This window comes from Mizuhopecten yessoensis, unplaced genomic scaffold (genome assembly GCF_002113885.1).
Source record: "Mizuhopecten yessoensis strain PY_sf001 unplaced genomic scaffold, ASM211388v2 scaffold5965, whole genome shotgun sequence".
Classification (NCBI taxonomy): domain Eukaryota; kingdom Metazoa; phylum Mollusca; class Bivalvia; order Pectinida; family Pectinidae; genus Mizuhopecten; species Mizuhopecten yessoensis.
In genome coordinates this window covers 217471-231677 of record NW_018406312.1, presented here as the reverse complement: position 1 = coordinate 231677, position 14207 = coordinate 217471, and the positions used below count along the sequence as shown (strand labels likewise).

Below are 14207 nucleotides of genomic sequence, written 5' to 3'. Positions count from 1 at the left end.
TCACCGTCAGTGACTTTGTCATGATGACGTTGCTATAAGTTCACCGTCAGTGACTTTGTCATGATGACGTTGCTATAAGTTCACTGTCAGTGACTTTGTCATGATGACCTTGCTATAAGTTCACCGTCAGTGACTTTGTCATGATGACTTTGCTATAAGTTCACCGTCAGTGACTTTGTCATGATGACGTTGCTATAAGTTCACCGTCAGTGACTTTTCTGTAAGTATGTGTTGTAGTGTAATTGTAATTAAATCACTTCTTCAAGTATACTGTCTACAAATCTGTCATTACAAAGTCAATAAATGAAATTTCTGTAAGCTGAATGTCAGAGAGTCTACATGACAAGATACAAAAGACATTTCTGTAGGTAATATAAGCGTTATTTACACAGCAATAATTCAAAATAAACACGATATTTTTTCAGTTCTGTTAGCAACATTTTTATGAAGTAGGTACGTTTAGGTTCAAATGTAGACTGATTACAATAACAAATAAACAAATACCCTACAAATAGCACCTTATAACCATTTCTAATACTGACCGGGAGATGGTCTTGTGACACTGACACCAGGAGGTGGACTAGGAGTTGGTCTGTTTTCACCACTAACCAAACTGACTACTGCCACTATAAAAATGACAGCCCGGTACATGGCTGCTCCTTGTCCAAAGTCGTAACTACGTCTGGCTAATATGCTCGAGTTCTAGTGGTCCTGTGGAATCCCTACAGCCTTCTGTTTGATTCCAGGGAAACTGTCTTCGGCTTCCTGTCTGATAGTTCCTGTGTTACATGTACCAGTGTGGTAACAGATCAATATAGGTAACTCCAGTCAGCTTTTTCTCCATACAATGTGTCCCACAGCCAGCAATACCCTAACTTCACCTCATCGAGCTGTCTCCTACTTCCAGTCACCTTCAGTCTTATCAGAGCGTATCAGTCTTATAACCTCAGTAATAAGCTTTACAATGTATTAAGTTCTACACCTGTATATGTGTCTGCTCTGGTAGAGTTCTGGGGCGTAATGAGATACAGAGTTGTCGGGTAGTGCCTTATATATAACACCCCTAATTGTAATAATCATATACATTCGTCGTTCAACACGGTAGTTTGATGTTTAACCCCCTAATTATGATAATGATTCACCTTGAACCGGTCAACAGTCTGTCTACCCACAGGTGGAACATCATAGATATTTATAGAATCACAACAAAACACACGGTAAATGTAAGACCACTTCGTAAAATATATTTTCTGTTTTATTATTTAGAGGATGTGATATTGTACCCAGTGTTACACTTATATTTTGGCACTGCGTATATCAGTATAGTACCACAGGAGTAATAGAGTGTATTGGGACTGTGTACTGAGATTGACTGATCTGAAGGATGAATCTAATCAGGAAACAAAAGGGAAAACTGGCTTTATAATAAAGACACAACACCTAAAGTAACAACATTACGAAGAAGACTCAGACCTTCTTAGATATCAGATACAATGTTGAACTTTTTACACCCATGATAGAATATATCATGGCTTACATACAGACTGTAGAATCGTGATAAAGTATGAATACATTGTTCTCGTTGAAAGCAATGCCTCAGTGATTATCTTTGTACTTTTATTATGAGTCAGTAAAAAGCTCTGAAAGTACCTACCATAGACCAGCTAAGAATGCTGACAGTGGCAGGCCAAGCAACTGATGTCATATTATACATATAGCACGTGGATACAGACCCAACCCAAAGGACTGTTGTCACATTACACTTGTAACATGTGGATACCGACCAAACCCTAGATTACACTTGTAACATGTGGATACAGACCAAACCCTAGATTAAACTTGTAACATGTAGATACAGACCCAAGCCATAGATTACACTTGTAACATGTGGATACAGACCCAAGCCTTAGATTACACTTGTAACATGTGGATACAGATCAAACCCAAGATTACACTTGTAACATGTGGATACAGATCAAACCCCTAGAATACACTTGTAACATGTGGATACAGACATAACCCTAGAATACACTTGTAACATGTGGATACAGACCCAACCCCTAGAATACTCTTGAAACATGTGGATACAAACCAAACCCTAGATTACACTTGTAACATGTGGATACAGACATAACCCTAGATTACACTTGTAACATGTGGATACAGTCAAAACCCTAGAATACACTTGTAACATGTGGATACAGACAAAACCCTAGAATACACTTGTAACATGTGGATACAGACATAACCCTAGAATACACTTGTAACATGTGGATACAGACCAAACCCTAGAATACACTTGTAACATGTGGATACAGACATAACCCTAGATTACACTTGTAACATGTGGATACAGACCAAACCCTAGAATACACTTGTAACATGTGGATACAGACCCAAGCCATAGATTACACTTGTAACATGTGGATACAGACCCAACCCCTAGATTACACTTGTAACATGTGGATACAGATCAAACCCCTAGAATACACTTGTAACATGTGGATACAGACATAACCCTAGAATACACTTGTAACATGTGGATACAGACCAAACCCTAGAATACACTTGTAACAGTGGATACAGACCAAACCCTAGAATACACTTGTAACAGTGGATACAGACCAAACCCTAGATCACACTTGTAACATGTGGATACAGACATAACCCTAGATTACACTTGTAACATTTGGATACAGACCAAACCCATAGAAAACACTTGTAACATGTGGATACAGACCAAACCCTAGATTACATTTGTAACATGTGGATACAAACCAAACCCTAGATTACACTTGTAACATGTGGATACAGACCCAAGCCATAGATTACACTTGTAACATGTGGATACAGACCAAACCCTAGATTACATTTGTAACATGTGGATACAGACCAAACCCTAGAATACACTTGTAACAGTGGATACAGACCAAACCCTAGATCACACTTGTAACATGTGGATACAGACATAACCCTAGATTACACTTGTAACATTTGGATACAGACCAAACCCATAGAAAACACTTGTAACATGTGGATACAGACCAAACCCTAGATTACATTTGTAACATGTGGATACAAACCAAACCCTAGATTACACTTGTAACATGTGGATACAGACCCAAGCCATAGATTACACTTGTAACATGTGGATACAGACCAAACCCTAGATTACATTTGTAACATGTGGATACAGACCAAACCCTAGAATACACTTGTAACAGTGGATACAGACCAAACCCTAGATCACACTTGTAACATGTGGATACAGACATAACCCTAGATTACACTTGTAACATTTGGATACAGACCAAACCCATAGAAAACACTTGTAACATGTGGATACAGACCAAACCCTAGATTACATTTGTAACATGTGGATACAAACCAAACCCTAGATTACACTTGTAACATGTGGATACAGACCCAAGCCATAGATTACACTTGTAACATGTGGATACAGACCAAACCCTAGATTACATTTGTAACATGTGGATACAGACCAAACCCTAGAATACACTTGTAACAGTGGATACAGACCAAACCCTAGATCACACTTGTAACATGTGGATACAGACATAACCCTAGATTACACTTGTAACATTTGGATACAGACCAAACCCATAGAAAACACTTGTAACATGTGGATACAGACCAAACCCTACATTACACTTGTAACATGTGGATACAGACCCAAGCCATAGATTACACTTGTAACATGTGGATACAGACCAAACCCTAGATTACACTTGTAACATGTGGATACAGACATAACCCTAGATTACACTTGTAACATGTGGATACAGACCAAACCCCTAGAATACACTTGTAACATGTGGATACAGACCCAAGCCTTAGATTACACTTGTAACATGTGGATACAGACCCAAGCCTTAGATTACACTTGTAACATGTGGATACAGATCAAACCCTAGATTACACTTGTAACATGTGGATACAGACCAAATCCAAATGACTGTTGTCACATTACACTTGTAACATGTGGATACAGACCAAAGCCATAGATTACACTTGTAACATGTGGATACAGACCAAATCCAAATGACTTTTTTCACATTACACTTGTAACATGTGGATACAGACCCAAGCCTTAGATTACATTTGGAACATGTGGATACAGACCCAAGCCTTAGATTACATTTGGAACATGTGGATACAGACCCAAGCCTTAGATTACATTTGTAACATGTGGATACAGACCCAAGCCTTAGATTACACTTGTAACATGTGGATACAGTCCCAAGCCTTAGATTACCCTTGTAACATGTGGATACAGATCAAACCCTAGATTACACTTGTAACATGTGGATACAGACCCAAGCCTTAGATTACATTTGTAACATGTGGATACAGACCCAACCCCTAGGATTAGTGTTACAATACACTTGTATACCCAACCCTTAGGACTGGTGTCACAATACACTTGTTACATGTGTATTGTTCAACATCCTTGGCCTTTTGGTTATTAAGAAGTCGTTTAAAGATTTTCGACATATTTGATCCCTGTGACCTTGAATAAATGTCAAGGTCATTCATTTGAACAAACTTGGTAGCCCTTCATCCCATCATGTAACAGGCCAAATGTCATTATCTTGCAACTTTTGGTTAAACAGAAGAAGTTGCTTAACATATTTGATCCTTGTGACCTTGAAAATAATTCAAGGTCATTCATTTGAACAAATGTATTAGCCCTTCATCCTAGCATGCTACTGACCAAATATCACCATACTGGTCCTTTTGGTTATTCAGAAGAAGTTGTATAAAGGTTTTTTAAGACAATTGACCCATGTGACATTGAATGTAAGTGAAGGGCATTCATTTGAACAAACTTGATAGCCCTTTATCCCAGCATGCTACTGGTCAAATATCATGACCCTGGGCATTTTGGTTATTCAGAAGAAGTTGTTTAAAGTGTTCAACATATTTGACCCCTGTGACCATGAAAATTGGTGAAGGTCATTTACTTGAACAAACTTGGCCAAAAATGAGGGTTTTAATGAAATGCCAATGTTACATCCATCACATTTGCCTATTTCAACTTTGAAGTATTTTCTTTTCATTTGCTTCCAATAAGAAGAAACAGCTTTGAATTTGACCCAAAGTCTAAAATTGAAGCCTTTTAACAACATTTAAAGTGTTCTGTGTGATGCCGTAATCTTTTCCCTGTATAGAGTTGAATTTGATTTGTCCTGGAGAACTTTTGCGAGTTATAGGTAATTAGTCGGTTTTAAATAAAACCAGAGATACCTAGAGAGGAATCTGAGTGACAAGTTTTTATCAAGATGGTTGATTTAAATGACAGTGAAATTGTGGTTGTAATATCTCGCACCTATGCACGTATACAGACAACAGTCCATGACTGTACCTGGTACAGCACTTCATTAGGGTGGATACTAGGCTAAGGTATTGTGTAAGGTAAGTAAATTCCACTGCCCAGATCAACATCTCAAAAGGAATGTTATAACGTACATGTATTATTCATTGAACAATGCAATCAAAACATCGTGCTGACCTAGATTCTATAGTCACGGTTTAGGATATAAATAGCTTCAATTCTGGAAATACCCTTCACGGGTCATTAACTGGGCCTTGAGTATGGTATACACCTGGCTATTAAGCTTCAGCACAATTAAGTCATATACCCTGGAGGTGATGAATCTCCTATAATGGTTAGTTAATGCTAACTGACTCATACGTCTATTGCACATCTACATAATAGATTTTTGTCATTTGTAACATGATTGATAGCCAACAACATCTTAGTCCCTTCCCTACCTTAGTATATCTCCCAAATATGTTCACAGGGACAAATCATCAAGTCATTGTCTCATAATCATGTAACAGAAATATTATGACACAAATCTATATTACACGTTTAAAATAAAGAAAAGAATCAATAAAAAAGCATCCCTAAATTTGTCAATAATATCAAGGAAAGGTACAGTAGCTATCTGACAACATTGATGTCTTAAATTCACCAATCAGCAACGTACAATATCTAAACCAAATAGGCCAAAGCCACCCAACACAATAGCTGTCTTACATTCACCCATCCACACTTCAAATATACAATACATAATTACCTCACAACATAGATACCGTAATTGAAATGTTTTTACCATAATATCAGCTCTTTAAAAATCTTAAAACAAATGATGAGTATATTTCCAAGTGCCACTATCCCATATTCATAAACCAACACAATTAGCTCAGGTTGACCAACAAGATATCTTTTGAACAATTAAGCCTCACTGGAATGTTTATAATGTCCTTCTGTAGCAACAGTTTAAGTTGCAAAACTTGTTTTATCACAAGTCACATTTTATTATCCTAACGAGCACCCCCATTTAAATTATTTTTTTAAGCACCCTGGCTATTAATTACAGCAAATATGGTATACCAAATAGGACGGGGATAGTTATCCAATAGCCTTCCTAAAAGTTATCATGCGGTGTACTAAATACCATAATTTCTCCCACAACCACTGTAGGAACCTGCTAGGAGTAAACATGGTAAACATTTTTGGTTACGCACTAGTAGGTAACACCCTGGACGTGATTTCATTGGTCAATCTTTGATTCATGACGACATGTAATAATGCTTTTTTTTCAGATAGAATACGAACGTTTTAGGAGAAACAGGTCCCCCAACTCGTGATGATTAGTTATCATGTTTATCTAACTCTCAATCGTTAGTTAATTTTCAAGTTGTAAAAGAAACTCGGTAAACCTCTCGTCTTTATACAATTTGAAGATTAACGAACTCGAGTTAAATAAACATGATAACCAATCATCACTCGTTGGGGAACCTATATGTAACCCCCTTTTCTGCCCTTACCATAATGCACCTCCCTAAAAGGGGGGAGGGGCTACCAACATGGGACGTTATTGCAGTAGGGTGGGTACACCTGAAGATGATGTTCCCCTGGCTCCTATTCAAAAGTCAACAACTTTAGATATAGAATATTTCAATTTAAGATATTTTGTGGAAAGGGGGTGGGGGTTGGTTGTGTGTGTTACATTTTGGTAGGAGGGGTTACAGTTTATGCATGACACTGGTATGCAGTATTCCTTTTGTTATCTGTAAGAACTAAGTATGAGCTGAAAATTGTAGAGAAACAAAATATTCCTGGGAACTAATACGTCTTGATGGTCTCTCCAACAGAATTATACATGATCACATTGCTTGATGATTACAGATTATCATGTTTTCTGCACTTGATAATTATAGATTACCAGATTTTTTGTGCTTGATAATTAAAGATTATCACACTGTATTTTTAGGGTTTGTCGTGAGAACAATTTTCTCATCGCTCGCACGTGGATAAAATTGAGAGGCCACCGCTCCATTTTTCTCCAACCTTTGTGCTAAGGGATACAATGAACCTTAAAAATACGTAAACAAAATATTTTTAAAACCATCCTATTGTCATCGGCTCTTCCATATGCACATTTACACCTGAAATGGTGTTGTTATTCTCACAATATTTTTCTGTAACTCTGTATTGATATGTTTATGACGGACTATTTCTTACGCGGATCACTTTTGTGTGGACACTATTTCCGTTTTTTGGGACGTCATCTAGCACGTTCATTTTTGAGAAAATCCGTTCCCAAGTTGTTCTCATAGTCGTTCTCAACTTCTTATGCTGACAGCCAATGATAATGAATTTATCATGCTACCGGTAGGTGGTATAAAAAAGTATATAGATGATAATTATAGATTATCCCCCTATTTGATAAACTGCTTATCATATGCATTCTACTATTATATATTGTGGAAGAAAATGTATTGCTCTATCAGCAAATAGATGTTTGCCAACATCCTTATTTGAGAAAATTCATTCCCAAATTTGAAAATTCATGCTCCCATTGTTTACAACATGTATTTGTATTCCTACACTGACAATTTTATAGATCATAACTAGGAGCAGTGTGCATCATAAAACTTAATAGGACGTCTGGTGGTAAGTTTTAAATTAGCATGTTAGGTATACATGGTGATTACAACACTGACGCTGAGTGGATCTGTGTAGTAATCCAGCACCTTTCACCCTATAGATAATACACCCATCAAAACAGGTGAGATTATATGATACCTGTCCCATTTTTCAGAGAAATTCAATCACATGGACAACAGTTGAACAACAAACTAATAGTACTGTATAGTGCTTTAAGTTCGCGGGGTCAATACTTGGCGCTTTTGTATACAGTACATATTTGCAGGGGTTAAATTACACTTTGCACCCGAATCCCATGTGTCGTGCAAAGTATTTTGAGTGTCATTGTTTAAGGGTTAAACCTCGAAATACAGGTAAACTGTTTGAAAGCAACGATCCCGAGCGTCGTCATCTGCCAGTGACTTCACTCGAAAAAAAAATCAAATGTGTATGTACCTTTGTACGAGTAAACTGTAATCAATTAATAACCTTCTGTGTACACATAAATATGTTGTGGCCAATTACATGTAAGTGTTGATTTTACATAGACGGCCCAGTTGTCCGGTGATAATCTGATTTGAGTTCATTTAAGCTTGCATAACAGCGTTGGGTTATAAGTATTGTCAACACGCTGTGATTAAGTCCGTAAAAGTGGTTAACATTTTCGATGATTTTGCTGGTGTTTAGAATTTGCGGATATAAGTCAAATGGGCAAAATTAAAAACCCTGCGAAATATAACCGCTATACAGTATATTTAAACAAATATTCTGGAAGTAAACTAATTAAATTTGTTTACCCGCATACCTTACAATTTATTATCATGTTCATAAAACTTAAAATGCTGTTAGACATGAATGTCTCCTCTGCCTTGTGGTTGACCTATAACTAGCAAAGGACCTTGGCATTGACCTATGAACCCTGAAATACACACTCATGAGGTATTCTTTATATAAACTTTGATAAAAATAAGACATGAATTTGGTGGAGTTAATGGCAATGAATCAGGACGGGATGGGACGGACATCAAGACATCATTTGTATTATTACTGTATTCAACCCAATAAGCACACCTGCTTCTATAAGTGAACCCCAATCATTTTTCTGGGAAAGAAGATAGGAGCGCTAAATTAACATCGTTAAAAAGTTGGTTACTTCACTGATCTACAAATATCATCAGTCTTTGTGCCCTCTAGCGTTTACATTATTAAAGGATTGACCTGCATTTTGACGGCGTATACGGTAGTATGAACGCAGTCGGCAATGAACATATTCTATGGTGCGCGTTTGCGCTCCTTAAAGAATATGTTCGTTGCCAACTGCGCTCATGCTACCGTATACGCCCTCCATAAAGAATATGTTCATTGCAGACTGCGTTCATACTACCGTATATGCCGTCAATATGAAGGTCAATCCTTAAAGTACATCATAAATAATGTCCAAAAGCTATACAAACAAAATTTGCTACGATGGTAACTACTGTAGCCGTGGTTGCTAGGATAATATAGTTCCAGTGAATGTACATCGATATATTGGTAAATTTAGAAAATACGCAGTGAATAACACTATTTTTCTTCTTTTCATCGCTTGTAAATTTTTAATTAAGTAATATTAGCAGCACTTCGAATATATTTTTCATTAATAACAGTCGTTATGTACACGCATTGACACACTGTTCTGGTAGTGATGCCGTCGAACGTCGCAAAAGGAAGTCACCATTGTTTGCTTCACCGTCAGAGAATTTTGAATGTGCATGCATGGAATAAGAAGTTAGCCAGCATCCCTTTGTTGTATCATCAGACATAGTGGATACAAAACATGTTCCATGTTTCTAGATGTTGAAGGAACCACACAATGGCTGTCATCGAACAGCTATCGCGCTGAAGCGTGAACGGCACCATATTTGAAACAGATATCAATCCGCCGAGCCTTTTTTCATTGCGTATACGCTAATTTATACGCAGTCAGAGTTTACTAAGCTGAAGAAGGGAGAGATGTAAATATTAAAAATAAGCCAGTGGTCTAGCATCATTTTCTATATCTTTACTATATGTTACTTACTGTATAGCATTTTAAATTTGTGGGGTCAATATTTCACATTTTTGTTAACAGAGCATATTCCCAGGGGTTAAATTATGCTGCACACCCGTCTCTGATATTTCGCGTATCACTTATATATCAATAAAATTTAAAATCAACAATATTCCAGTTTGCTGTGCAATGTATTGTTTGAAGTTAAATCCTTTACGAAACAGGTACACCTCTTGTCAATGTGATTTGTCACTTAATCAAATCATGTGTCTTTTGATGTGTTCAAGGCAGATGTGGATGCAGAAACTTGCCAACCAATCGAAATATTAATAACATATTAATAACTTAATATTCTCCTTTATAGAACATTGAAAAACTTTGCATTGACAAAGTCCAGCACATCTCATCCATGCGCCATAAAATATGCAAGAAAATAGATTATGTCTGTTGAAATATAATTCCATGATCTAAAGTCTGTAAATCATTTGATGAACTTGCAATGATTTGAATTGTGAAAAGACCTACTGATATATGTTCTTTGTTTAATTGTGTCTATGTAAGGGATTTACATCATCAATTTGATGGTCATTTACATCTACCTGTTAAGAATCGATTCTGTACTGGTGAAACCCAGGTACTAGGCTGTTACTTATCTCTTCGTGTGTAACAACATCAAAGTTATGGTATGCAGAACTAACAGGTAGACATATTCTTTGGAAACAGAACCCCAATGTATGTATGAATTACATAAAGAAACTGACCTCGAAGGTTGACCTTCTTAGGGCAGCAGTATCCCTCCACACAGCTGTGTGATTTTGGCTGACACTGAGGGTCCTGGAGGCTCGCAATACATGTTCTGGGCTGTCCAGCCTTCGTCTCCACCATTCCACCGAACGGACAGTAGGACACTGAAATACAAAGCCATGCTAATAAATAAAAAAATTTTGTTTCTGATAGTTTAGAAGAGTAGAAAAATTTAGAGAAAGTGGGAAGAGAGAGTGAGGAAATGGGAATACATAAGGTGGGAAGAGGGAGCGAGGAAATGGGAATAGAGAAAGTGGAAAGTGGGAGTGAGGAAATGGGAATACATAAGGTGGGAAGAGGGAGTGAGGAAATGGGAATACAACAGTTTTTATTCAAATCTCTTATATTCATATTCCTGTTTGGATATCACATAGTGAGGTTACAAGGAAGGACGTTTTATAAGATGACATTACAATATGTTGTGGAAGTACTGAAGGGACATTACTGTGTACTGAGGATGAAAAGGAAGACACACTAGCTATTTCAAATAAGTGCTGTAAATGGCTGAAACAATGTTCAAAAGTTTTTACAAAAAGCTATGTTGACGTGCAGCTCCAAACTCCAAGTTAGAAATTACAATACAATCTGGTTACCGTGACTAAAATTACTGCAGGAAATGTCATGGGTTAATCATATCTTGGCCAATAAGAAAGCAAAAGTGTTGATTGTTGGGCAGTAAACAAAGGCAGATGGAAATACCCAGATGTCTGATTAACGGAATATATTACCTTCAATCTTTGATAGCGTCACACATGTATTGACTATTTTAGTTTAACATTAATACTTGTTAACCCTCAAAAGGTGATTCCCCTCGGATGAGGGAAATATCACGTTTTTTAGGTTAACAAATAATTAATGAATTGTATAAATTTGAGAACATTAACAAGTGATGTTTTGTTGAAGACTTACTGTGATCCTGGATAATACGTGGGCAGCAGACTGTGTTCGTACAGTTAAAGGTTTGACCACACCCACCATTGGTAACACTGCTGTCACACACGCGGTCTTTCTTGTCCATCTTCTCAGCAATACCCCCATAGGGACAGAAACCTAGTCAGGAATAAGATGATTATAGCACAGATCAAATAACAAGAGGTCACCTGTTCTTTTTTTCTATATTCCTTTCATCACCAGTAAACTGGCTTTATTGTATCTGTAACAACATCATTTCTGTAACACATCATTGTTTCTTCTTACATTTTAAAATCAAATCCAATTATCGCCTTTACTCACCATTAAAGACAACTTTCTGAGGACAACAGTAGCCACCGTCACAGTTGTACAGCCCTCCATTACATGGTTTGTTAGCATGACAGGTTTGGGGACGACCATCATGGTATGCTGGCTTCCCACCATTAGGACAATAGTCTGTACCAAAACAGTCAACATAACAGTGTTCCTCTACTGATCAGCTTCATTTCTTCAAAATTTTAATCTTCACCATTAGGACAATAACATGTAAAAGGTTTTCTTAAAGGTTAATACTGGTCTAATTTATCTATTGCAAATGTTTTAAGAAAAATATTCATCTGCCTTTCTCGATAAAAATAAAGAGGCCTGTAGGGGCCTATAAATGGTCAAATGAGAATGTTTTTAATGTTGCAGTTGATGGGAGTTTGTCGCAGGGTTTTAAATATGTTTGGCACAAAGGGTATGTAATGTTACATAAACGTAGCTGTAGAAAAACTGTGTGTATATGAAATTATTATAAACAGTAAGGTTGTATAATGTGGAGTTGCCAGTGAAAATGCCTACTCCACATTAATTGGGAGTTTTCAGTATATGGTTGGCTGGCTAACATCTTTGTTTTGGGTGGCCATTTGGGACAGCAGACAGAGGCAAGATTACTAAGCTATCTTAGTAATCAAGAAAATGATAGATCAGAGTCAATAAGCTATAACAGTTCTTAAAAGAAATTGAAAATATCTCGTCAAGTCAGAGCCCTGGGCGGCCATCTTGAAAGATGAATGAGCCTAAAAAGTAAAAGCACTTAAGTGGGTCTTTCTCAGGAACGTCTGTAAAAAGTTAAGAGCCATTAGCTTTCACTAATAAGAATACTTTGAATCCGCTAATCAGAACTGGAGTTTATAAAACTGAAAAAGGTTTTCAAAATGGAGCCTGTGGTGGCAATATTGGATTTCTGAATCACCCTGAAAAATAACAACACTTTGTCAAGATGATGTCAATAACATTACAATTTATCGATGAAATCACTTAAATTGAATTTCAATTCCATGTAAAATGTAAACGGACGAAGCATGACAACAGAAAAAGAAAGAAATGGTAAAATAACTGAGGGTAAGTAGTGCTGGTATGTTGGTAACTGTTGTTGATACATATAACATCATCATTGTCGATAAACAAAACCTGTGTGTCTTACCTTGGTACACTCTGGTTGGACAACAGTAACCAGCTCTATTACATGTATATCCTGATTGGTTACATGGATTCTCCAACGAACACATGACCAGTTTACCATCATACATGGATGCATTTCCACCGTTGGCACAAACACCTGGGAATGGACAAGGACGCTGCACTTTATATACAATAGATTGTACTGAAGGTGTCAGAGTCACGATAATGGATGTAAATATTTAAATATCTGACATTACAGAAACCATTTTTACCAGAACAAAGAAATGTTGATTAAGAAACAACAAATGTGGGTACCTGGCAAAAATGAGCGCAGTAACGTTAGAATAGATGAACAATGAGAAAGATAGGATTGAATCCATATTCTTACTAGGAATGTTATTGGGTGATGTCAATTATCAAATTTATAACAAAATTTGACAGTTTTCTGGTATTTCTGTCTCTGCTTTTTTATCTGTTTCTGTATTTATTTCTATATTTTCAATAGTTTCTGGATTTCTATTTTTTTGCATTTCTATCTATCTCTGTATTTCTACATCAGTGTAAGATTTCCTATGAAATCAAAACTCATATTTTGCATCAGAAGAACATAAACTTGAGATTTACCTGTAAAGACCCTGGCAGGACAACAGTGGCCATTTTGACAGTTGTATCCTCCGCCACACCTGTTGGTCTTGAGACATCTCCTTACCACTCCATCCATCAGTTCTGGTCGGGCATCACCTGGACATACACCTGTCACAAACAGCAAAAGAATTCCATCAATGTCCAAATTTGACAAACTCAATTATATAAGAGGCCCAATGCAACTGAATCGCTTATCTGGTATTTACCAAGGACAGCAGTACCCTTCCTCAGATCTCTGTGGTGAACTTACCATCAGTGGAGACTCTCCGGGGACAGCAGTACCCTTCCTCACATCTGTGTGATAAACTTACCATCAGTGGAGACTCTCCGGGGACAGCAGTACCCTTCCTCACATCTGTGATAAACTTACCATCAGTGGAGACTCTCCGGGGACAGCAGTACCCTTCCTCA

The 14207-nt window shown here is 37.1% G+C and overlaps 1 protein-coding gene across 1 annotated transcript in view; it reads right to left on the bottom strand.

Annotated features, from left to right (window-relative positions):
* The window catches only part of LOC110451336 (fibrillin-2-like), a 95227-nt gene that overhangs the window by 31634 nt on the left and 49386 nt on the right, over positions 1-14207 (bottom strand). The window contains exons 26-30 of the mRNA XM_021499282.1: positions 13776-13904; positions 13174-13308; positions 12027-12161; positions 11703-11843; positions 10751-10897 (exon numbers count right to left, since the gene is read on the bottom strand). Coding sequence (XP_021354957.1) covers positions 10751-10897; positions 11703-11843; positions 12027-12161; positions 13174-13308; positions 13776-13904 — 687 coding nt within the window. The remainder of the gene's footprint in view (positions 1-10750; positions 10898-11702; positions 11844-12026; positions 12162-13173; positions 13309-13775; positions 13905-14207) is intronic.